This window comes from Grus americana, chromosome 15 (genome assembly GCF_028858705.1).
Source record: "Grus americana isolate bGruAme1 chromosome 15, bGruAme1.mat, whole genome shotgun sequence".
Classification (NCBI taxonomy): Eukaryota; Metazoa; Chordata; class Aves; order Gruiformes; family Gruidae; genus Grus; species Grus americana.
In genome coordinates this window covers 2,026,538-2,051,799 of record NC_072866.1, presented here as the reverse complement: position 1 = coordinate 2,051,799, position 25,262 = coordinate 2,026,538, and the positions used below count along the sequence as shown (strand labels likewise).

Below are 25,262 nucleotides of genomic sequence, written 5' to 3'. Positions count from 1 at the left end.
GACCTGGTTTCTCTAAAACAAAAGTTTGGAGGATATGAGCAATACAGACCTCCCAGGAATCTGTTTAGTTGCTAATTTACAATGCTGACTCTTGAACTGCAAAACAGGTGTCCTTTCTTTCTTCCCCAAGGTCATTCCAGGTAGGGCACACTGAAGGAGCATACCACCCCCTCTGCATGATTTTCCTTCCAGGTGTTTAAACCTGGGAGCTGGGAAACATTCGTTGCACCATCAGAGAATATATACCTCTTGAGCCCTGTTACTTTATATTACGTTACATATACAGCTGAATCTCTGTTCCAGGAGCGTGTGTTCAAGAGTCTGTAAAAATGACCTGCAAAGAGAGAAAATTGAGTTACTGTCATTTCTAATGTCTAATAAAGAAGGTTCTTAAATCTTGGGGCGTTACAGGTTTTTGTTAGCTAAAAATAGATTTATGTTTCTGCTCTTTTATAGCATTAGAAATTATTTTTTCCCAACCTGAAATATCCTTAGAGGATAGGAGATGAGTGAAAAGATATTGTGAAAGCCAGGAAACTGAAAGCTGAACATTTTAGAGGAGTTAGATTATTTTTTTTTCCCTTGGGGGAAAAAAAACCCAAAATCCTTGTTATTTGATTGCTTTCATGAAGACATTTCACCAATTAACTTTTACAGAAAACAAGCCTTTGTAATTGATATTGCTCTTGGGTTAAGTTGGGAGAGTTTACAGCACTGTCTTATAGAAATTCTTAATAGAGCCTTCTAGAAGAAGACAGGAACATGCCAGGACAGTGCTCTAACATAACCATCAATCAGGAACAATTAATACCTTCTGCATGACAGCAAAGCAATGGAGCACAAACATCTGATTTTGAAATATTTACAGACCACTGGTAAGAGGGAGATAATGGCTGTTAGACTTGATGGGGAGGTGCTTTCCAATGCAGTTTTTAATCATGCAGCTAAATACAAAAATGTTTAGTCCATCATCTGAAACAGAAAACATTTTAAAAAAATCCAAATGTTTACCTCGGGAAGTAACGTATATATATGCGGGGTAAATTTGAAGAGGGGTTGTTTCATGAAAATTTTCTCTTGTTTTTTGGAGTTCTCTAGCACACTAGAGCAGCTGTTGAGCATCGATTTAGTTTCCTTGAAGAGCTGGTGACTAATGAGTTTAAAAATTACAGACTATTGGGTTTTTGTTCATGGAAAAAAAAAAGCAGGTTTTGAAAGTGAGAAAGCAGAGATAACAGACTGCCTCTGGCAAGGGGAAATGGACAGTAGGAAATGCTTTCTGCTGTACAGGGGCTCCTTCTCATTTTTAGAATACATCTGAAAGTCTTTCATTCATGAGGGCTGAAAAAGGCTGAGCTCCCAAGATAAGTAGGTAGATTTTCAAAAAGCCTCAGCATGCTTCAGGGACTGGGTTATTTTGAAAAATCTGGCTTGTAAGTGTTACAATGGCAGCTGGTGGGGGCAGAACTATTTTTCACAGCTGAATTTCCTATAAAGCATTTGAATCAGAGCGATGTTCATTGTTGATCTGTTTCTCAGTTTAGGGGACAACGGGATACAATGCTGATTTTAAAAGGAGGCTCTTAACAGGGGGGCAAATTGCTGAAATTTAGCATCTCCTGTTGAAGAACATAGAGCCAGTGTGTCTGACCCTTCTAGAAGTTCTGTCCAGGGCTTTTTATCTCCTCCTCACCTCACATCGCTCTGCAATGTGCGAGTGTGGTTTGTGTACATAGTACTTGATAGTAGATTTGGGGTTTATTCACTGGTAGCAAGACTACCTGGCATCTCCTTCCTCTTTCAAATGGTTTATTTACATGCACTTTGACAAATATCCTCAGCAACATGATTTCAGAAACATGATTGCTTTTTCAACTTAAATACTAACATCCAGCTTCTGAGTAGCTTTTGGCCTTTGGCACATGATAAATAATGGATTGGTCTGCTGTTTGCTGAGGTTATCTAACCACAGGAGCCATGATAATACTTTTTATCTGACGTTTAATAATAATTAAAAAAAAAAATAAAGGTTAGGTAAATAGAGCTGACATTGTCTTCTCAACTCCTAGCACGACCTGATCGTGTTCACGTTGTGAGAAGCTCCCAGAGGGAGCTCTGCCTGTGGAGGCTGTATCTCCTTTCCGTGCTTATCCAGCAGATCCGGTCCTGCAGAGATTCGCAGGACTAGCTAGACTGCTAGCTAGAAAGCTTGATTTTTACAGTGAGATCTGATCATTCTGTTGGGGATTACCTGATATGATTGCCTGCAGTAGCAGGTCACTGGACTCAATAACTTGACAGATTCCCTCCAGTCCTATCTTGTGATGCTAACAGTAGAGGCAGAAGGACAATTTTGCTGCTTTTTAATCCCGTTAGTCCTCCAGAGCCAGCGCACAGCTGGAACTTCCTCTCCGTGTGCATCAACAAAATTGCTCACTGAATTCAAGTCACCTGCACATGTGCAATCTCGCCGCAGCTGCTCGGGTATCAGCAAGGACACGGCTTGAAGACGGTGCGGAGGCAGGATGTAAATAAAGGCATCATTTGGCTGGCAGAGTCTAGAGCGGATGTGAGGATCTATCAGAAGGAAAGAAGTCACCTTGGCTCACTGACACTGTCGGTAGCAATCAGAAACAATGTCGTCTTTAACTCTTTAACCCAAAGTCTGCCTGTTTGCTGGGGAACAATGGAACGACAGGAAACAGAGACAAAAGAGTTTTGTTATGTAGACCTAAAAGCAAGGTTTAGCAGCTCTGGAACAAAACAACTTCATTTATTGTGATCTGTTTAAGAGAAACTCTATCTTTGAACATTTCCTTCTGAAAGTTTTCATGAAGTCATCATCACTTTTTTTCATCTCCCAAAGAGAAAGCCCTTAGAAAAGTGGATTATATACATATTTTTTTTCAACTAACAAAAATTTTTCAAGCAAAAGGGGTTTATTTTGTATTATACAGAACTGAATTAACGTCAAAATTTTGCAGTATACTATGACATGCTGAAACGCTGCATCCTCATCTAAACAGAGCTCTCATCACAGGAGAGCCTGGGAAACTTTCCTGCGTGTTTCACATCTGCAGTCATGTGATGTGACTGACATCCCAGGGCTTCCTCTGCCCTGTGTTTCCATGCGGTGGGAGGATTGACAAATACCACAACTCGTATCAAATCTCTTACTTAACTAAACAAATTAAGAAGGGGAGGGGGCTTTCTCATGCAGCATTTTGCATTTTCAAATACAGGGGAGAATATCAGGATTGAGGCAATGGGTTTCAATTTATAGTGCTTCTTAGGAATGCAGTTTAGGAGGAATGCGAGTGAGAGAAGATTTGGGTCAAAGTCAGTGAATGGTTTCCTAGGATAGTAAAGCAAAAGAGGCCTTGAAGTTTTTTATCTCCGTATTTTTAAATGAAATGATGGGATTTTCTTTTGGAAATGTTTTATGTAGAGAATTGCCATACTCTGTTGCTTTTAGAAGATTGAAAAATAGAGAAATGAAAACCTTTAGGGGGCTGAATGTGATTCAGCTGAATCAAGCAGTGGTTTTCCCCCTTGTTTTCACTTCCTCAAAAATTGGAAAAAAGTAAATATCCATGGGTTGGTTCAGCCAGCAAGCTGAAAACACTGGTTTTCAGCGATTTTTTTTGTTTGTAAGCTGTACAGAATGTACAGCGCTGGCATGGAGCTTCTCTGCGGCGGAGGCGTTGCCATGCTGTGGAGCACAGGGAGGCAGAGCTGGGTGCTCCTGCCACTTCGTTAAGATGAAGGAGGCAGCCTGCAGCTGCCACGGGCACCCTGACCTCCTGCTCAGTGGAGACAAGCCTGGCTTTCCAAGGTTTTGCTTAATTAAAACAGTCAGTAAGGCTGTGAGTGCTCTGTTGCCCCTTGGTAGCCTTCTGCCCCAGGCACTTGCTACTTTTCCCCGTGCTTTTCAATCATTATGTCTGACTCCAGCCTACAAATCTGATTCTTCTCACTGGTGCAGTGGTTGCTAGTTATCATTGCTACTCATCCTTGATTAAAATAAAGATCCCAGGGTGTTGTGACCTGCAGAGCTACAAGAGGAACATCTCTGCTCAGGAGTGGTCACAGGCTGAACTGACAACACTTGGAAAAGAAGCAAAGGTAGAGAAATTTGTCACAGAGCAGCACAATGTGGCAGTGGCAAAGTCAGGAGGTCAAATTGTCGTCTTTCAGCCCCTGCCTAGTGCCCTGTCCTGAGCCTCCTTGGTTTAAGCTCGCTATTTCTGTAGTCCTGATCCTAACTGGTGTATGAAATTCTACCACCCTCTGGGAGAAGCTGGGCTGTAGCAGCAGGGTGGGTGTGGGGGTCCATCCTTTTGTGAATTCAAAAAAAGAAGTTCTGGTATTTGTAATCCATTATTTTATATCAGCAGAATTAAAAGTGGCTCCTTATCCCAGAGCATTTATGACCCTGTTGATATTGCTCATGTCTGTTGGTTCCACCCTATCCGTATGTCACATGGAAGGTACTGTGAAAAGGGTGTTGCATTAAATCAAAAGTTCAGCCACAGACAAGTAAACTGCAGAGTAGCGACTTGTTTTTGTCCTTACCCCCTGAAAATTAACCCCGCCTCCGGTACCTAGTATGTACAGATATGAAGAACAAGTCACAGCATAAGGCTTTTCTGGCTTTTAGAAATAGGATTTTGTTTCTTTTCTTACTAAAAGACTTCAGGGCTAAAGTTGTTTGTACGTGTAAAAACTACCATTGGCGGATCTATGACCGCGGGGGCTAAAACCATGAGCTGCTATGGCTTAAGCCCAGAGCTTAACTTTTTCTTTAGCTCTGTATGGACATGGGGTCAGAACTAGACCTGGTGGATGTCACAACAAATACTGGCTTGGTGGCCATGGTACATGCCCTGGAAGCTCTGCCTGCTGGGACCACTGGTATGTATGTTAAAAAGAGGAGAGAAAGGAAGGAGTAATGGCAGATCTATTTGATTTAAACAGAGATGGGCCTAGCCAAAGGAAGGCTGGGACATACGCAGCGCTCACTAACACTGTTCATTATAACCTGTTCCCTCCCTGTTGTTTCTTTTCAGGATCCTGCTGTCTTAGAAGCTCATTGTACCTACCTTACTTCAGGCACTGCTCTTGTGCTGTGTCTTCAGAGGCCAAATGCTGTGAAGAAGCTGATAGATTTGCTGGGGCCAGAGGATCCTAAACTAGCCCAAGCACTAGATCCGTTCCTCTGGAGGGCTCAGTATGGCATCAGCGCAGTCCAAAATGGATTTTATGGTAGGTTTTTGTAAAAGAAAAGTCTGAAGGCTCAGATGTGCCAATGGAAAAAATATGTTATGTACTGTTACCTCCTGGGTTGTCAATACAGATCTAGCCTTGGCAGGCAGCAGAGACCATTATTCCCTAGAAAGCTTTCATTGTTTTCTTGGTGACTGAGCTGAGTATGTCTCAAGCTACGAAATATTCTCCCAGAAGATATATTAAAAAAAAATCCATTTCTTCCCAGAACAGCCTTAGATCTGTCTTCCATCAGCACAGATTTCCTTTGATCTCTTCACTGCTTGGTCATTTTGTACTTTTAGCTTGGTTATTTTGTAATTATCCCCAAGAACCCATCTGTCTTCTATCTGCTTGTGAGTCCCCTCCTGATAACCCATTGGCCAACTGCAACCAGATTTCAGACGGATAAAAGACTCCAAGATACAGAGTTCCTGTAACATCTCAAAACAATAATGACTGGATAGAGATAGGTGGTCAAAAACTGCTCTTGCTGAGGAAAGCGGCTAAACTCAGCTGTTTTCTGTTCGGAGAGGGCTCTTGCCAGCTGGCCCATCAGCAGAGGCACACCAGCTAGTCAGCATCCTCAGTGTGCTGGACCAGTCCCAGTTCATCTGCCAGCAGGGGAGGGAACTAGGATGTTGCAGAGTGTGTGTTGGGTGGGTGGGATGGGAGCTAGCCGAGAGTGTGAGGAGGATGGGAAAATGGGAAGTATTGCTGGAGAGAGCAGCCTCTAGAGAGCCAAGGGTATTGCTGGAGCGTGCCTGGGCTATTGCCACAGGGAGGGAAGGATGTTAATTCAGAAATTCATGAGGAATTAAGCAGTATTAGTTTGCTGCCCATGAATAGTGTTTTTCCTTGGTGTGTACTGGTTGTGCTGTATGTAGTTAAGGGAATATAAAAATAATGAAAGCAGTAATTTCTATAAATACAGGTGAGCTAGCAGGCACTGTATGCCTTCAAGTTCCAGAAGAACTCTCCTGTAAAGATCCATTGGATTATTTGGCTCTTTGTATTGTATTCTGTGCTGTCAAATCACCCCCTCTTTTCATCTATATCAAGTGATCTTTTGAGGAGAACTGGTAGGGAATGAAGTATGCACCATGTACAGCTTGGGGAAGAGAATCAACCCCTTGATGTAGAGTCTTTTTTTATCAGATATTACCATAATCCTTAGGACCAAAACTAAACCAAGAGAAGCGTCTCATCATGATTACTCACAGGATCTCATTTGTGGGAGCGACTGAAGAGCAGGATCTACCTACACAAAAGAAATGGTCAGGGCTCTTCAGCCAATGCTTTTCCACTATCAGCTTCTGCTTCTTTTGCTCTTCAGATTTATGGATTGTGTATCCAGGTTGCCTTGAGAATGAGAACTCATCAGTCATGGCTAAGAATGGGTAATATATACCCAAAACTTAAGAGACCCATGCAACAGTTAGAGCATCCCTAGCATAACTCAGTTAAAGACTGGTTTAGTCTGACAAGAGAGGCTGAGTCTCATGCTATCTTTTGCTGAGAGTCACAGAGAGCTCCCTGTGTTAGAGAAACCCTCAGATGTCTGCTTAGGGATTCCCTTCAGATCCCTGCTTCCTTCTGAGGCTGGGCTGAGCACAGACCTGAACTAGTTGGCCACCACCTGCCCTCTGAGACCAGATTGTTGGAGCGAGCTATCTAGCTGGCTCACAAAGCCATCCTTGAACACATCCAGGGAAAATGGACGCAGGGTTAAGTAATGTACTCGGTAGTTCTGACTCAAAAATCTGATCCAACTGCTATACCGGGGGGTGTCTGCAAGGAAAGGAGCATTCATAACCCCTTGCACCTCCAAGAGTTTGTCCTCCAATAAGGGTAGAAACATTTACCTACACGTTAAGCTGGAAGAGCTTAATCATTGCATGAGTAATCATCTGGGGGACCGTGGAAGACCATCTTCCCCTCCTAGGAGGGAATGCCAAGTTTTCTCAGTTTTGCTCCAGCTGAGGAAGATTTCTGGTTAATGCCATCTTGCTGAAGTGGAGCAAACTCTGGCTGTGTGTTTCCTTCCAAAGTGACTGGGGAAATTCAAGTAAGGTGAAGACCAGGTGCGGTGATACATTCAAGCCAAATAATGCAGTTTTAATACTCTGAGGTTCAGCTACAGAGGTAAACTTGCACTCCTCTCATCTCTCCTGGGTCTTACGACGTCATTGTAGTGTGCTTTTTCTTGAACCCAAAGAGTTCTTGCACGTGCATCTTGTACTGTCTTATACCTTGAGCAAAGTGAGAATAAAATGTTGGTAGCTGTGGGAGCATTTGTGTCCTCTGTAATGGCATCAATGATTTAAACAAGGAAGATTTGACATAGAGGTACATAAAGGATGCAGCACAACTTACACGCTGGTGACTTACGTAACCTTAGGATTGTAAACTACTGCGTTAAGGGCGCTGGCTATAGAATACCTAGAATTATGAAGTTCAAACAGGGCTGAGTGCTCTAAGAGCAGTGAGACATGATTCTTTGAATGGGTAGCCTGCAGAGGTCATAATGTTTCGGAGGATATTTGCGTTTTGTTTATTTGTATCCCAGGAGTATGGATCTGTGCCAGCACATTGACAATCTATCTGAACTCCAGTTACATAGAAATAGCTTTTCCTTCTCTAACATTTTCCGCCCACAAATCTCAAAACATTCTGAGTAGTGCTTTATAACACTGTTGCTTTCTTTCTAGGGAAATATTCAGATGCTAAGCTTGGAGGGACCTCTCAAGTCACCGAGTTCAGTTAATTCTCTCACTGACAGCCGCATCATGTATTCCCTTTCATAAGCATCCACCCCAATTGGATGGTTGACAGAACTTTACTGCTCTGATAGCTAGAAATTTTCCAACATTTTCAAACTTAAATATAGTCATATGCAGTTTGTATCCATTTGTTCTTGTGCCAATACCTGCACTTTAACTTTACATAGTTCTTTTTTTTTTTCTTCTCTGACCTTTTCTACGCTGATGTATTTATCAGAAATCAGATTCCTTCTCAGCTTTGTGTCATGTTGGATCAAACAAGCCAAGGTCTTTTAATTTTAACTCTTCAGATGCTTCTCCATTCCTTCCATGATCCTCGCATTGTGTCTCAGTACCTGCTCCAGTCTCAATGTACCTTTCTTCACTGCAGGTGAACAGAAAAATATGCTGCTATCAGCAATGTCTCATGCTAATTCTGATTTCTGTTGTAAAACAGAGCCCCCAGCATATTTAAGACTTACATTATTGTTACTAAGCACAGTTTTTCTAACTAGTAGCTCCTTCCCATTCCATAAGACCAGCCTGATGTGATCCAGAAGCAAGGGAACAACAATGGGGGATTGGAGCTGGTATTGCAGAGTTTCGCAGGCGATTTCCCTTGACTACACTGTTAGGAAATAGAAGGAGTCTTGTTTACATGAAGAACAAGCTGAGTGATAATAGGACAGAATCAAAATACCAAGAAGGCAATGGAACTATTCTAAATATGATGGTTTTAAATGTTTGCTATCACTGTACAGAACAGCTGGCCTTTAAAGCAATTACTTCAGTAAGTTGCACATCATCAATCTCTCAGAAAGATGAGTGTGAGTCTACAGAATGTTTAATTCATGGCCTGAGAGAATCTTCTCATTGTATTTATCTCTCAGGCTCCAAATCCTATCAAATAGCTGTCCGGGATATGAAGCTGTTTTTCCCAGAAGGGCTGTGCTGCACCGAGTGTCAGACATTAGAGGAGGAAGAGGTAGGATTCTGCCCTTTCCTGAGAAGTATCCTGCTGTGTCAGAGCAATGGCTTTGGCCCTGTTATCTCATGACTTCTTTCCTATTACGCTTTAGACAATGCTTTTTTTTTTTTTTTTTTTTTTTGCTGTATTTCACCAGCTACAGACTTTTCCCTCTCCTGTGGATGTTCCTACCACCATGCGCTAACTTTGTATTGACCCAGACAGTCTTGGTGGAAAAGTGCTTTTTTCAGCTACATTTGTTCAGTAACCTGTGCCGTAAATTCAGGAGGGCTCAGGGCTCATACTTTAGAAGCAAAGTTCCCGGAGAGAGTCAACACTGCTTTGGAAGCAGGTTATGGGCAGGGATAGCAACATCACCGATGATTGCTAAGACACAGTTGAGTGTGGCCCGCCTCTGCTCATCTGGCCCTTCACACTATGTAGCTGCTGGTCTCTGATTCAAAGTACTGTGATTTGCCAACAGCTAAAATGAAACAGTAAGTCTCTCCCGTTCAACTAGTTTTGTATGTCATTTCCACTCTGATCATTTTCTTCTCAAAAACAGAGTTTGAAATGATTGGGTTATGCCCAACGAAGGGATGGAATTTTTTGAGCCTTGCTATGTCCATGTGGCACAGAGGTGACCCAGCTGTGTTAGTCCAAGGAGATTAGCTCTGGAACTGGAAGCAGCCGGCCTCCTCTGTAATATGCTTCACTAATATGGATGCAACTGAGTCCAGAGCATCATGACTGCACTGTGCTGGGATGCGTGGATGTGCCAGTTCATTCAGAGACAGAAGGGAGCTGCTCCACACCAGCGTGGCACTGGATAAAGTTGTCAGACACTTACAGTCCTTGAGTTCCTGGCCTTGAAAAGCTGGGAGCAGAGACCTTAGAAAGATGTCTGGATACAGAACCTTTAAAAGGATGACAAGATGCTGTACTGAATTAAGCCTGAATAAAAAAAAGAATGCATGCAAAATGTTCTTGTATCTCTAGACAAGCAGGTGTTTTCTAGGCTGGCAATTACAGAAGTACACAACACCAACAAAAGCTTCACAGCTTGCCTGAATCAATACTTCAGAAGTGCTATCCTTCCTGATTAGGGAATGGTGTTCACATGACTTGCCTCTCTCTCCCTCCCTTCCCTCCTGCAGATCTATAACCTGGAACGTGACCCCATAGTCAGTTCAGAAATCAACAAGCAGCGCAAGATCATAAAACGTGAAGCAGGAGGGCAACTCAATTTATTGGCCTCTGAGCAACCATGCAGTCTTGGTAAGGAAACGCGTAACTCTTGTTATAGATTGAGACTGTTATTGATTAATTGGACAGCAAGACAAACCATCTGGTGGCAGCAAGATTTGGTATTGATGTTCTTTCAGAAGGGAGAGAGGACTCTGAGCTGCAAACAGCTCCAGTGGAGTCCAGCCATTTAACCGTTTACCTGCCAGGCCTTTCCGCTGCCAGTGCTTTCATGGGTTTAAATATAGGGCTGTTCAGAAGTGCTGACCTTATCACCAGGAGAAGAACAAGCGCTGACAACACAGCTGGCGTACGCAACAGTGCACGTTTCTCTGCTGAACTTTCACAATGCCTTTCAACACTAACTTGGCCACGGTGGTTTGCATGTCCGTTCAAAGCCTGCCACAGGAGAGGCTGAGACACCGTAGTGATGGGCAACTGTGAGACCTTTTGTTCTGTGAGTAGATAAATAACAATTTATACAGGGAGTGCTTTTAGCGGTGTGGACATCTGACTCTCGGGAACTGGACTGAGATCTCATTCAGTTCCCACTAGCTGCTGAGGAGCTGCCAGCTCAAAATGACTTCCAGTTATTGCTGGTCTGAATTTGATTTGAAGTCAAAGCTTCAGCAAGCCTGTCAGTTCCCTCAGATGCCTACACCTTCTCTGGGCCTTTTCTGTTGATTTTACTTGATAGGCATGTATACAACACGGGCTGTGATGCAGCACGATTTATGTCAGGAGATGTAACCAACACATGGGGATCCTTCCATGTGGGATACTGCGGATTGATCCCAAGCCTTTATAAACAAGCAGTGACAGGGTAAAGCATCGCTGTGGTGTTCACTGGGGAGCAGACGTGTTTGGAACCAGGTCAGTCTCATCCTTGTAGCTTCAGTTCTGATGTGACTGGCAAGCAGGAGGGTGGGCAGCTGAGAAAACATTCCTGCGCTAGACCTGATAGCTGCAATTGTTAATCCCAGTGGTAAAACCACAAGATTGTTGTGGACTGGCAGAAGAGTATGACAAAAATGCTAGAGGATTACAGACTGCCACCTCCCACCTTAAACCCTTACTGATACAGGACTTTTGGGCATTGACCCCCTACTAGCAGGTGCACGAGAGAGCACACGTGAGTGCAAGGAGGGTGGTGCTAAGTCAAGGCCTTTGCCTTAATGACGGTATAGCTACTCAGTAGGCACCAAGTCACTTTGTGTAGGGGGTCTCTGGAGCAGGATTTTTCCTGAGGTAATTATCAATGCATTTTTTCCACTGTCTTCTGTTGGCTTTGGGCTGTGCCCTACATATGCTTCGTGATCATTACAAAAATCACAAATCTTCAGGCAAGCTCCTTTTCTTACGTTGCATGCTAAGACATCAGAGACTGGGTGAAGGTTTCAGATTTAACCTATGCCTGCGGTGAGGCCTATCTCACAACATTACCGACACTCCCAACCGTTGTATGAGCCCTGAAACAAGACCTTGACAACTCTGTGTGTGTAACAGCAGCTTTTTTGAGGTGACCAGGCCGTTGTGCATGTAGCTGTCTGACCTTCTCGTCCAGGTAGCTGCAGAGATGTGATCACATCGTTGTGGTTCTGGTGGGGTATGTCAGCTGAAGCTGCCTTCAGAGCACAAAGCTGCAGTGAGAGGAGACTTGCAAGTGTTCCCAGTCCAAAGTGTTGCTGTTGCTGACAGGCAGGATATTTCTCCCACCAACTTACTGCATGATGGGAAAGAACTAGGCCTGTAGCACAGGTTTGCTGTGGCTGAAACTCTGCTTGATTTTTAGAAGAGATTGCAGAAAATAAAATTTAAAGAAATAGCTTGTTGTGGAAAGAGCGCAGGTATTCTGCAAGCTTTGTGCAGCCCAGTGTTGGGAGCAAATCTCAAAATGCGTGCCCCTAATTTCCTGCTGCATGAGAACCTCTTTGCTTTGAAGATGCCTAAGCAGAGTAAAAAGGAAATCAGTGTACAGCCCTGATGTGTTTGTGTCTCAGAAAATGTTTTTCAAAGAGTTACTGTCCTGGAAAAGCAAGTACACGTGATCTCTGAATTGTCAGGCACAATATAGTAAGCACCTCCAGCAGGCCAGACACATCATTCACTTTATGGTCTCATCTTGAACACTAGAGGTAGCTCTTGCACACAAATAAACCTCTCCTTTCAGCAAATAATTATCACCAAGCTGCTGCCTAACGGACAGACAGATTTATCATGAGGCAAATATGAAATACATTAAGTCTTATGTATGGTGATCAGCATTACATTTTGGATTGTAAAAGCAGCAGGATTAACAGATTTCTTTGCTTGGAAGAAATTAAATGGAATAGTATCTCCTGTAGCAAAGCAGCGGTTGTCCTTGTCTGACTCCTGAAATGGGGTCACTACTGCTGTCTTGTGATCTCCAGATACGTACACGTAGGCATACAGCAGTTTGACAGCTGAGGATGAGCAACTGCATCTGCGAACATCCCAAACGCTGTAACAATGCCCGCGTGCCTCTGCTCTTTGAGTTACTTGTCTGTGGCAGGGGAGAATTACTTAGAGGGCTAGCACTTGTGGGGGGTAGATATAAAAGAAGCATCTGTTGTGTTTTGATCTTTTCCCATCAGATCGGCCATTGCTTGATAACCTCTGCCAAACCACTTGCCTCGTATTGCCTGGGATAATCCTTCGGGGTTCAGAGCACCCACCTTATGTCGAACTGCTCGATCAGCTTATTGGCAAAGATTTCACAGTGACTGGAGTACGCCTCACTGTCCTGGATGCACCACAAGCTCACTGCATCTCTGAGATACTAAGCAGAGCAAAGTGCAGTGTTGCAGCAAAGGTATGAGACAGCTGGAGTTGTGCTTTGCTTCCTTTGCACAAAAGAAGAGCCTTTTAGTGCCATGCCGTGCTAAGATATCCAGGCTAGCTCTGAGCAAGCTTGCTTTGGTAGCACTATTAGCACAGCACTGCATCTGAGCTCTAATACCACTGGTAAGTAATGCGGGCAGCATGCCTTGCCAACGAGTCCCTACCTTGTGTTCCTGTATCTCCGCTAGCTCACTGACACGTAACCTTGACATCAGTATGTGTGAATGGATCCTTAATGCGAGTAGCGCATCCCTGTTAAACATTTTATTCCGTTCACCTATCAACGCCCAGTTGCTGCTATTATGTATGTTCTGCTGCTGTATGCCATCTTGTTTTTCCATATAAATACAGTTTCTATTTCCCTTTCTCTAATTGCACCCCATTAATCCTCTTCTACAACGCTAAATAAGCCTTCCGCTTTTTGGACTGTGCCCTGGAGCCCTAGGCAGAGATTTCATTTTGCTTCTTGTTTAGTTGGTGCTGACAGCTCAAGCTGCGGTCCAGGATGGGGTTTGAGCAAGTGCTCACAGGGCTGAAGCATGAGATGTGCTTCTGGGGTGAGCAGATAATGTTGCGTTACATCAGCAGAGTATCTGGCCCAGACTGTTTTTCTCTTTGCACTTGGTGTAGGAGAAGCCCGCCATTTCAGGATCCTTACTAGGGCAAAGCAGTAAGGTAGAATGTGCAAGAAAGTGCTGTCTGGAGCAGAGATAGAGTGAACAAGGGGGGAAACTACTTATCCTGGAAGTAGCAATCAACAAAGGGCTGTCAGAGATGCACAGCAGTCGCTCTGAAAAAATCCAGACAAACATTTGTGCTTCCAGCCTTTCAGTTATAAGAGTCTTAGGTGCTATCTATAATAAGAACAGGTAAGATCTTTTCAGGTTGTGATTTTTTAAACTGACAGCATGCCTTTGAAGTACATCTGTACAGAATAGCAATTATATCTAGCATCCAATTAGTCTAAGCGCTACTTTCTTCTCCCGCGGTTCCCCTGAGGATGCCATCCCTCTGCACACGGGAATGTGCACAGCTCCCTAGGAAGTACAAAGCAAATCAGTGTGTGGGAAGGAGGGCCATGGCAGTGGCACTGCTCTCCTGGTGATGGAAACGCTTCCTCCTGTCAGAGCTGAATTACTCTGGGCAGAGCTGGCGCGTTTCCAGAAGGGTCTGGCACTGCCGAGCCAAAGGTGAACGTTACAGCATTTGCTTTCCCTTGCCAGAAGGGACACGGGCTCCTTCAATAAGTGTTTCTGCTACAATATCTCAACATTTAGTTATCTCTGTATTCCTGCTTCCAGCTGTCTTAGTGACTGAATAGCACACCTAAGTAACCTGCTTATTTTCACTCTGAGAGAAGGGAACAGGAATAATAGTGTGCCGTAGGAGTGGGATAACTAACAGTTCAGACGTGATACTCTTTCAATTTGAAAGGGTCTGTTGCTTTGTGACTTTCATCCCCTCGGCACACAAGCAGTTATCTGTGCTGTCAGTGGTTCATCAGCGAGGCTTACAGACTTATTTAAGTGAATAGCAACACCAAAGCTCTGTTCTTCCCTCTCTTGTAGTGCTCCCTCTTAATGGACGGTTTGTGTCTGGTGCTAGCGACACAGCGAGACGGTGCGGTCATTTGCTTCGACTCCCTGCTGGACAGGTAAGCGAGGACAATATCACTGTAACAGCACTGTCTCAACCCCCTGCTAGAGAGCTTGTGATCTGAAGGGGGGCAGCTGACTTTCTTCTCCGTAATTCACTTCCAGTTCAGACTTCCAGGAGGTCAGGTGTCACTCAAAGGCAACTCATTCTTCCTAAGTTATGTTGTTTTTTGTGGGTCAATACCTCAGAGCATTCCCCAGTCATGTGTCCTATAGTCAGGACCTTAAATACTGAGTTGTGTTGTTTGTTAAGGACTTGGAGTGTCTGCGAGGCTTGGCGGCATGGTTCCATGAATACAGGGAATTCTCTGAAATAAGGGCTCACAGTGGGAATAGACCTGCTGAATCAATACAATTCCTAGGAGAAATATCTTAGCAGATTCTATGTTTTCTATGAAAAAAAAATTAAATACTTAAACACCAGAGAGCAAAATCAAAAATCAGCCTCTTAAATAAATCACCAGAAATGCTGGGTAGAGGATTTATAAGCCTGGTAAAACAAACAGAGCCCTTCTACAGGGACCGATTAGTGGAATAGAATGATTATCAGGCCAATTAACCCACTGTTCCCCAGAGGGAAAGTTTCCTTGCACAGGGGCTGGTATTTGGCAATGCGATGTGTAGTTCATGCACATGGTTTCCTCTGAGAAAGGAAGCCAAGAGAGTCTTTTTTCTGACACGTTGGTATAGAGCAGTCCAGCAGCCACACCGATAAGGCTGTTGTGACTTTGGCCATACCATTGGAGGACTTCCAGAAATAGAACTGTTCATGGGACAGGAATAAGGAATTCAGGATGCTGGAGTTTACAAGCATCACGGAGATCAAATCTGAAGTCCAAGCTGGTAGCACCTTCATGCTTTGATGAAATTTACAGTGCTCAGTCACAAGGTCACATCTGGGAAGAACAGTTAGAACAAATTTCATCATTAACTTTTCAAAAATGTTTTTAAGCTAATGACAACATTTAGACATTGCTCCCATTCATTTAAAATCACACCCTTGGGAACCACATCTCAAACCTTTCACCCAGCAAAGTACAGTGCTAAGGGGAAGCAAAGAGCAAGTTACCCAAGACCATTTTTGATGACTTTCCTTCCATTCTTTCCCTGGTTTACAGGAAAAAAAGTGAGCTGCTGGGAACCCCAGCGATCAGTGCTGAAGGGAGTTCTGTCAGCAGAGCCTCTTTATTTTTCCCAGGCTTTTGCTCATCAGAGTCATGAGTGCTGCATAACAAGATCTGCAGCCCAGTGTTTCCCTCTTCAGTAGGCTCAACTTGATACATTTTAAGATTGCCAGTCTCAAGGCAGCACCCCCAGAGCAAACCTTGCAGTGGCTTCTCACTGCCATTCCCAGCGAGGAGGAATAGTTGTGGACTCGGCCAGTCTCACCTATGTCTCTCACCCCTCATCCTGGTCTGTGCCAGCATGGCTGTCTCTACAGCGGGTAAACTTCCTTGCCAAACCGCAAAATACACGTGCATAAATTCTGGCTGTTAGGAGGCACTCCCAAATGGCAGAATCCACTTTCCCTCTTAGCCCAGTGCCAGAACTAGTGATCGTGCACCATTTAAAACCAGTTCTGCTACAAAAAAAAAAAAAAGTGTTTGCCCTCATGATCGATGACACTTGTGGAAGGGAGGGGCAGCAAGGTGTGCCCAAGGATGGGGAGGCGGTCATCCTCAGGTAGATCAACTTCAGCCAACAGTAACCTCATAGGCTTTTTGTAGCACAAGCCCCCATACTGTTTAAAATCGACTTTGCTAATATCTTTGAAAACCCAGCCTGACTTAACTAGTGTCTCATAAGGACACTTCATGCTAAGACATCTTCATTGCCTAGTTTATAAACATTTCAAAATAACATCTGAGGTTAATTACACTTATGACTCCATCAGCAGGAGCCACGTGACCTTTCTTGTACTGAGTAAATCACTGTATTTTTATTTCACTCTTACTGCGATGGCCCAGGATTCCGACTGCACAGGTTCTGGCCTGCATTTCAGCTGCATTGCCGAAGCACCATGGTGTAAGAGATTATTTTACAGCCCTGGGAGCTGGTTCACAGCTGAGCCACATTACTTAGGCTTTGTGCCACAGGGAGAAACGTCGCCATCTGTATAGAAGCCTGGAATGTGATGTCAGAGATGGGCTGTGATAAGAAGGAGGAATCAGGTGTTGAGAGGAACAATGCAGGCTCTGCTAGTATAACTGCTCGTGGCTCAGAGCCTATTAAAGCTTTCCTAAGCCAGCTCTAGCAGTGGCACATCAAGGAGAGACATTCAGTCGCTGGAAGATACGCTGTGCAGAGCAGTTGCCTTAAAGACTGGCACAGACCCTCGTAACTGTAGTGATTATTGTTCAGCAGCAGCGTCCGCTCTGCCCGTTCTCTGGATATCTATGAAGGGGTTATTTCTGCACCAAAGGGCAGGAAGAACAGAGAAGGGGACAAAATTTGTGCAGGTGGGGGGCACAAAAGCAGCCTGTGAGATTGATTGATTGATTGCAAAGAATGGAGCCAAAGTAGGAATCTAGGAGAATCTGGGAGAGTGCCAAGGGCAACTCATAGGGCAGAGTGAAGTAAGTGCTTGGAAGAGGTGAGGGGAAGCTGAAGCACAGCCTAAGAGCAGTGGAGACCGGGGGAGACTCCCCAGAAGGAAGTGACACAATCCTATCCGCAGACAAGGGAAAACGATGTGAGACTTACCTTTCTTGTTCTGTCAGCATCCGGCTGCCTGGATCTCCAATATAAAGCGTTTGAATTTTCCCTGTCATAACTTGTTTTTACAGCCAGATTTCCTAGCTGCGGGGTGGCAGAGGGAAGAATTTACAAGTAGATGCAAAGCAACTCCCGGAAGAAAGGCATGCTCTGCTTTTTGTGCATGACAAACTAGATTTAGCTGCCCTAATAGGTGATATTGATTTAATAGTGATTACTCCTCTATGGTTATTTGAGCTTTTTAAAAATACTTTTAAATGCCAATAAGGTTGTTAGGACCTAACTGTATTGTGCACGGTCTTTAGGAGCTCACCTATTTAATGTTGTACTGAACTCAACCAAAGCACGCCAAAAATCTAGCTGCATCAGAAGAAAACCGGGGTGTAGACTAGGCCTTATTCCTTCCTGGTTTTAGACAATGTAGTGCAATCAGAACAAAAGTCAAGTGTTAAGGAACTTATCTGGATGTTATTCTCTCTGATGAAACATTCTTACCAAGCGTTAATTGCTGTTAGCGGGGAGTGATGTTATCCCTATGGGAAGCTCATCTCTGGGAGCTTTGGAGGAAACGGAGGTGTAGAAATCAAAAAAATGAACGCACGAGATGTAAAATCTTGGAGCTGTTGAAGGGAAAACTGTTGCCAAGCACAATACCTGGATATGGGGGCAGGGAGCAGGGAGTGGTTTCCAAAGCCTCTGGAGAGTTTTCAAGCCTAAGACTCTGAGCATAGAGTTAGTTTAAAAGGCAGTTTTTAAATTTGTATCTTGCCTTTGAATTTCTCTTGTCTTGTGGTGAACTCAAGTGTGGCCTGAGGCAGACCAGAGCAAAACAAGGACTAGCCAAGCAGACCGTGCTGCTAAAGGCAGCTTAGAAAGTCCTGGGTTTCGGGCAAAACACACACATTATCTTTGTTGAGAAAGAGACCCCTGCACAGAGCTAACTATCTACGTTTGTGTGTATTTCCCACTGCCCCAGAGACCCCATTATGCAACAGGTCATTACTGTTTGTTCGAAGGCTTATATTTTAAGAATCCAAATCCATTTATACAAAGCTTTGTAAAACCTGGGATTTATCTGTGTAAAGAAGTTCAGTAACAGATGCACATGGCCAGAGCTGCTGGCACAGAGCATAGTCCTCTTCAAAGCTAGGTCATCTGCAGTCTCTGACAGTTTAGATGGCAAAGTAACGCTGGTTTCCGTTTTTCTTTACCCCCAGCATCTGTTGGCAGAAGCAGTCAGTCCTGGACACTGCGCAGCATCTCCTTTATCCCCAAAATGAGAAACAGGCAAGTAGAGAAGTTTATGGTACAGATATGTGTCCTTTGTGCCCCTGCGATGAATGAAACTTGTCAAAATTGTTTGAATTTTAGAAGAAAATTTCAATTTGTATGAGCCAGAGGTGGTACCTCAGGACAGCCCCAAGCCTTGGCTTAAACTGAGAGCCCAGCACATGGCGGGTGGTGGGACCAAAACCCTGTCAAACTCACTTCCACATTACACCAGTGGCACTGCTTTGAATCAAAATATTTTGAGTCTTTATCAAAGAGTCAATATTTTCTGTAGATGTCAGTTACTTTTTGTGAAGAATCAACACTTACTAAGATATCTGTGATACTTGTCAAAAATAAATGATGGGAAATGTTTGTTCAGCTCTCCTGCCAAGCTGGCACATGTCCTGTGTTTGGGAAGTTATGTTTCAGAAGCCCAAGTCCAAGTGGAAGATGAGAAATTAAGCCATTAGCCATTCCAGGAATGGGCTAGCTGAATATTTTCTCAGTAGCTCATCTCAAGAAAGGGAACACTACACTCCGGATTTTTAAAGGCATGTGGGCAGCCGATGGGAATAAACAGCATAAATACCTTTAAAACTCTGGCTGTAATCATCAAAGTTTAGTACAAAACAAACAAGAGATTTGAATACAGGAGGCAGTGCCTGAAGAGTTAGGACTAGGCAGTGTAAAAGAATGGGTAGCAAGTGGACAAGCCTCTCCTGTGGATCCCTTTTGCTCCCCAAGAAAACACAGCAGGAGAGTGAGATATGTTTGTAATATCATATAATGCATAAGAGCTGCTGCCTTTAGTACCAGTGCTCTAAGGGTTGAGCCTTAAAAGACACAGAGCCTCTTTGAAGTCTGTGTTCCTGCTTTTAACCCAGGCAAAACAACCCAAACTTCCCAAAAGTTGTACAGCTGCTGTTTTCAGCAGCTTTCCCTAAGGCGCAGTAAAATTCTCCCCGGGCGTAGCTGGGATTGTACGCGTTGCAGTGCTTGGGAAGGTCTGTCTGCACAGCTCTGCGATAGCTGCAAGGCTGTCACAGCACAGCGCTTACTGCTGCCAGGGTGCCAGGCTGTTGCCAAGTAATGTGACAGGGCAGCAAGTCCAGGCTGTCTTCTGATTTGCTTGAAAAGGACATTACATATCTCTGGCTGACATAAAATCCCTTCTGCTTCACGGCTCTGGGGAATCAGCCTATCGGAAAGAGGCTTATAGTACTTTCTGTGATAGATAAAGAGAAAAAGCAAATATGCTCAGCCCTTCTCCCTGCTCCTGGCAGCCTGGGCCACCGAATCGAATCCCTCTGGCGCTGGTGGAAGCAGGGGCTGATCACAGCAGTTCAGAGTTTAAACCATGAGTGTAGTGGACAGCGGTGGGTTACAAGCAGCGCAGCAGCAAGTAATGTTTATTTTCAAAATGGGCCTTTTGCTCTAAAGTTCAGGGTACGTTTAGAAATCACAGAGCAAGATCTGAGGAACAAGCTCACCAGGGAATGACTGTACCTCAAAGGATGTCCCTAGAAATGATGTTTGATCCTCTGATCTCTTGCTAATGAGTTTATGAAATGTCAGCCAGGCTTTCCAGGTCAAAGCTAATGAGCAACAACATGGTATCAGGCAAAGTTCAGGAGGGTTAAATGAACATGTATTTCAAATCCTCATGGTTTGCGCGGAGCTGCAGCGTTCACTGATGGAGTCGAGCCATGGAAGTGAAAAGGAATTTTGTACTTGCTCCCTGTGTGATTTGGGACTAGGCAATAGGATGCAAAATCAGCTTTCCAAATGCGGACTGTTTCAGTGCTGACATCTGTGTCTGGGCTAGTTGTCTTGCCTCCCTCTGCAGTCCCTGAGAGAAGCAAGCATTTCTGTAGCACTTTTCACCTGCCCTATTTGAAACATCTGCCTTAGGAGCAGATGAATTCATGCTTTGGAAGTTCCCTATTCTCAGGTGATGCCCCTGCAGATGCCTGCTCCCCACACGGGCTTCTCTTGGGCACACACAGACCAGCTCACATCTGGAAGTGAGAGAGCTGTGTTTTGTTGGTGCCGCCGTTAGGGACTGTTGAACTTCCATGTGGACCTCTATGAGGCTGTCCCAGATGGCCCTGCACCTGGTCCATACCCAAGCTGGAACCTCCCCAGCAATAAGAGAGTGTGCTCACCCTCAAGGCTCGGACGTCCTGTGGCTGAACAGTTTCCTCCTCACGTGCAGCTCTGCACCATGGCTGGGATGTGATCGTGAGGCTGGGGTGGCCATCCCTCAGTGACGGTGCAGTGTGTCATTGACCTGCTACCGTTTGCGGGTCAGAGCAAGGAGACGGCATGCTCTGGGCACAGCCGTTCCTCAGGAAGAGCCCACGGATGTGCAATTGAACCTCCACTGGCAGGCAGCGCTAATCCTGGAGACGTGAAGCTGTTGCCAGCAGCCACAATGGCCGCTCCAGCATCTCCCTCCCTGCAGAGACAGCTGAAACCTGGGGCTGGAGCAGAGCGACACAGGGAAAACGCATCTCAGCCACTCTTGGCATGATCCTTAGCCCCTCAGCAGCAGGCAGAATGGTTGGACTCCTATAAAAGAGACCCCAAAACCTATGAGGAGAAGCAGAGTGCTGGCAGGAGGAGGGGAGGGCCCCAGGGGCTGTGTAGGGTGGACTGTCAGCAGAGCGTGTACAATGCTTTAGGGGAACATGGTGTTCATTAGCATGGTCAGAATTACAGACTGGTCCTGAAGCCTTTGGTGCTAAGCTGGCCTCCCCGCCTCCAGAGCACCCACGCCAATAGAGCTGCACAGGAGTGAGGTTTGGGAAGGAGGGGCAGAGCAGCCAGGGGAGTGAGTTAGATTTCCCACTTGGCCTTTGCACGGGGCTGGTTTTCCTCAGTTCCTTGAAACTGTGGATCTTGAGAACGGCCAAGCAGTGGTTACAAGTAGCAGACGTTTCCCTGCTGTGGGACACTCATAGCCACCTCTGTGCTGGGATTAATTCAACCTGGTAAACATCCTCACTCTGCTGCCTGCCTGCAGCACACACGAGAAATCTCCCTCTGAAAAGAAGTTTCTTTGAAATGCAGAGAAATCACAGCTCTCCCCCAACCCCTTCTTTCTTTTCTCCCCAGGCTGAAGAGCTGCTATGTTGCCTTTTTGACTCCCTGACATCTGAGAGCATCCACCAAATTGAATCCTGTGATTGCTAACCAAGATGGTCAAGGCCCCCACGCAGCCCACAGGTGGATGCCACAGAGGGTGTCTGTGCAGGTGGACACACAGGGGACTCCCAGCCTCTCAGAGCACTAACATTTGTTTGTCATTAAAACATAAAGTCTGAAGTATGGTATTAGCATCAGTAAGATAAAGGAGAATGGTGGGAGGAAGCGCCCAAGAACAAATCTTTCTGAACCGTAGCCGTGGTTTCTAGCAGAATGCGTTCGGAGACAATCTGCTTGCATCCATGGAGCAAGGTTTGGAGCATTCCCCTGGCTGGGAAAAACTCAGGAAGTAAGCAGGGGCATGGGTTCACTGCTGTCTTTCTCTCAGGTGCTTTAGGACTCCATCTTCCCCAGGTCCCAAAGACATTATGGAGAGACTCCATTTTCTGCTGCTACTGTGTTCTTTGAACCAGAGACAAAACCGCAATAAATAAAATGGAAATAGTCTGAGGGAAGGATGAATCCCTGGAGAGTTCAGTACACCAGGTAGGGCCGTTGATTAAAAGCTGGACAGCTTAATGTTCCCTTGCCTCTGCTCTGGCAGCCCTGTTACCAACCTCTGCCCAGCTCCAGCTCACTGCTCCCCATGGGCACACAGCCCTGCCTCTTGTTCCTCCTTCCGCAGCAGCCGCTGATCATAGTCCAATTCCTCCTTGGCACAGTCCTTTCCTCAAGCTCTCTGGCAAGCAAGCTGGCATTAATATGAAGGTCCTCAGTCTTCCTGGGACCCACGGGGCAAATTCAGCTCCTTTGGGAAAGACTCTTCTCAGCCCAGGAGGCCTCATGTTCCTGTCTGCTCTGCTAAGGCGAAGACTTAGACATGCATGTACATCCTGTTCCAGACATCACGGACGTGGCAAGAACAGTCCTTGTGCATTCTCCAAGTGGCCTCTGGGTGCTGCTGGCAGGGTGTACCCCTTCTGTGCACAGCCTTTCCCTCCATAAAAGCCTCGTACAAGTCCTTCTCCTCCTCTCCGAGATCTCTGTACCCTTTCAGACGAGGCCGAAAGCATCCAGTAAGTCCAAAAGCTGTTAAAGGTCTGGCCCTGCAAGCTCTCTTCCTCAGCTGGTAATAGTCCTAACACAGTCTCTTCCCTTCTCTAAGCTACCTTGAAACAGAAAAAAAGAGATTGTCGTGGGCAGGGGGGTCTGCCCCGACCTCACGCAGCAGTTCGGTGTCAGAATGTGGAAGTACCCTCCAAACCTCTGCTCCCCAGCACCCTTCTGCCTGGACAGGCTGTTGGGCTTTATGGTTGGACATCTCCTAAAGAGAAGCTCCAGAGACACGTGCCAGCGAGGGAAGCGGGCAGCTGCCCCGGTCCCCCGGGAAGGTGGGGTCCCAGGAGTCAGCGCGATGGAAAAGCCTGCTCTGCTCCTGCAGCTAAGTAGGCCATTTCCTGCACTCCAGGCGCATTTCTGTCATGCTTGTAAGCCATGTACGGCTTTGAAACAAATGAAAATTAAAAGGATCCACCCCCGGCACTTGGGGAATTTGATCTGAAAAAGGAGCAAGTTGGAATAAAATGCAGCCAGATAGCAGCTGAAACACAAGGCCCTCAGGGCTGCGTGCAAGAAAGGGGCACGCGGGGCCAGCAGCAGCCCTGCACCCAGCCGGCATAGCAGCATGCAGGCCACCAGCTCCGCGTCCAACTCGCCTGGGCCCTTGGATCTGTGTGAAATGGGATCACAGGGAGCTGGGCATCAGGAGGTGACATCCCCTTTGCACACCCCTGGCCTGGTCCGTGCTTGCCAGCAGGCAGGAGCTCTCCAAGCTTCGCAGCAGGAGTTGAGACTCTTAATTCGCCACATAATAAACCAGGGCCTGGCACAAAAGGCACCCTCGTGCCTGAGGCTTGTTCTTTGTGAGCCTCTGTCTACCAACACGCAAAGACTCGTGCCTCAGTTTCCCATGAAATAGAGGTAACGGCTCTGCCACGTCCCCCAGGCACACCAACAACATCATAAAAATGGGGCAGCACCCAGATATTTTTGAGTGAGAGGCTGCTGCAGTGTCTTCAATTCCTATTTTAAAGCCCAGCTAATTAGTCTCAGTGTAACAAACGAGCATGCCCTGCACAGAGCAGGGGAAAGAATCATCCTCTGATATTTCCAAAATGCCAGGATTCCATAAATAACCTCGCCAGCCTTTCCTCCCAGAGCACCCCACTCCTCTCCGGAGAGCTGACAACCAGGAGCACCGCGGACCCTGCAGAAATCAATCCCGTCACCCCGCTGCCAGCTCCAGCTCCGTCAAAGGGAGCTGCAGCTCACACACTGTTTTTCCCTACAAACTGCCACAAGGCAGCCAGGATTAGCTAATCAGAGCTGAGGAGCAAATTAATGATTGCTAGAACCAGGAGAAAGGCAGATTTGATCGGAGATTGCCAGCTTTGCAGCTGGCTCCTACTTGCAAACAATTCATTTAGATTATGAAAGCAAGAAATTGAGTACAAAACCCCTTAGATTGTTTGCGTCCTAGAGAAAGAAAAGAAAAGAAATGGAATTTAGATTAAAAATTATGCAGAATAGTATTAATTCCCCACCCTCTCGTGCCTCCCCTCTTGCTGGAAAATGAGAGCTAATCAGAATTTAGCATTGTTCTGCTGCCAGTGTCAGAGCTGCCTCAATGGAGGAGAGATAAAATACAGTAGGTGGCATTTTGTGTTAACTCCTTAGGGTCCTGCGATGAGAAAGATGGGAGCACAGCGCCCAGTGTCCATCTCCCATCTTCCCAGCGTGCTCCGGCCCGAGCGTCACCTCTCTTCCATAGACGAGCACCTCGGGGTGCAGAGCAGCTCCCCATCCCCAGCAGAGCTCGTCGCTGCGCCCCAGCCCAGCACCGTCGGGTGCGGACACGTGGTATTTATTCGCCGTGCGGATAGCTCGGTAGCTCTCACGTGAGCCCTTCGCTCCACCTTAGAGCGAATTGGTGTCCCAAGGGACGCAGAGGTGCTGGGTGCTCTTGTCTATCGTGGGCACAGGCAGCGGAGAGCCGCACTCACGTCGTAGCTTTCTAGCTCACTGTGTTCCCCTTTATGCCAAGGACAGATTTAACTAATTATCAATTAGGCCTAGAAATCGCTACCTGGCTGCCACCAGCAGCAGCGGGACACTGATATCGAGCCAGGTGAGCAGAGGAGGGCCGGAACGGTTCCCTTATCGGCACTAAGCAAGGCACATGCACGTGACCGTGCGATTCACAGGTGGAGGAGCCGAACTGCCAGCCGATCTGCTCTCCTGCTCCGTTCTGCCAGGGAGCTGCAAGAGCAGCCCGTCCCCGGTGAGCTCCCACCGGCTGTGCCCTTCTCCAGG

General features: G+C 45.9%; 1 protein-coding gene and 1 long non-coding RNA gene across 2 annotated transcripts in view; one reads left to right on the top strand and one right to left on the bottom strand.

Annotated features, from left to right (window-relative positions):
- The window catches only part of DNAAF8 (dynein axonemal assembly factor 8), a 101,779-nt gene that overhangs the window by 71,801 nt on the left and 4,716 nt on the right, over positions 1–25,262 (top strand). The window contains exons 26-32 of the mRNA XM_054843237.1: positions 5,070–5,265; positions 8,918–9,012; positions 10,152–10,272; positions 12,855–13,072; positions 14,670–14,755; positions 18,689–18,758; positions 21,861–21,971. Of these exons, the coding sequence (XP_054699212.1) occupies positions 5,070–5,265; positions 8,918–9,012; positions 10,152–10,272; positions 12,855–13,072; positions 14,670–14,755; positions 18,689–18,758; positions 21,861–21,938 (864 nt within the window). The 3' untranslated portion in view covers positions 21,939–21,971. The remainder of the gene's footprint in view (positions 1–5,069; positions 5,266–8,917; positions 9,013–10,151; positions 10,273–12,854; positions 13,073–14,669; positions 14,756–18,688; positions 18,759–21,860; positions 21,972–25,262) is intronic.
- LOC129213344 (uncharacterized) lies at positions 125–16,010 on the bottom strand. The gene is made up of 3 exons (XR_008579425.1): positions 15,495–16,010; positions 2,452–2,676; positions 125–334 (listed from the first exon to the last, which is right to left on the bottom strand). It is a non-coding gene; the product is annotated as an uncharacterized LOC129213344 (long non-coding RNA).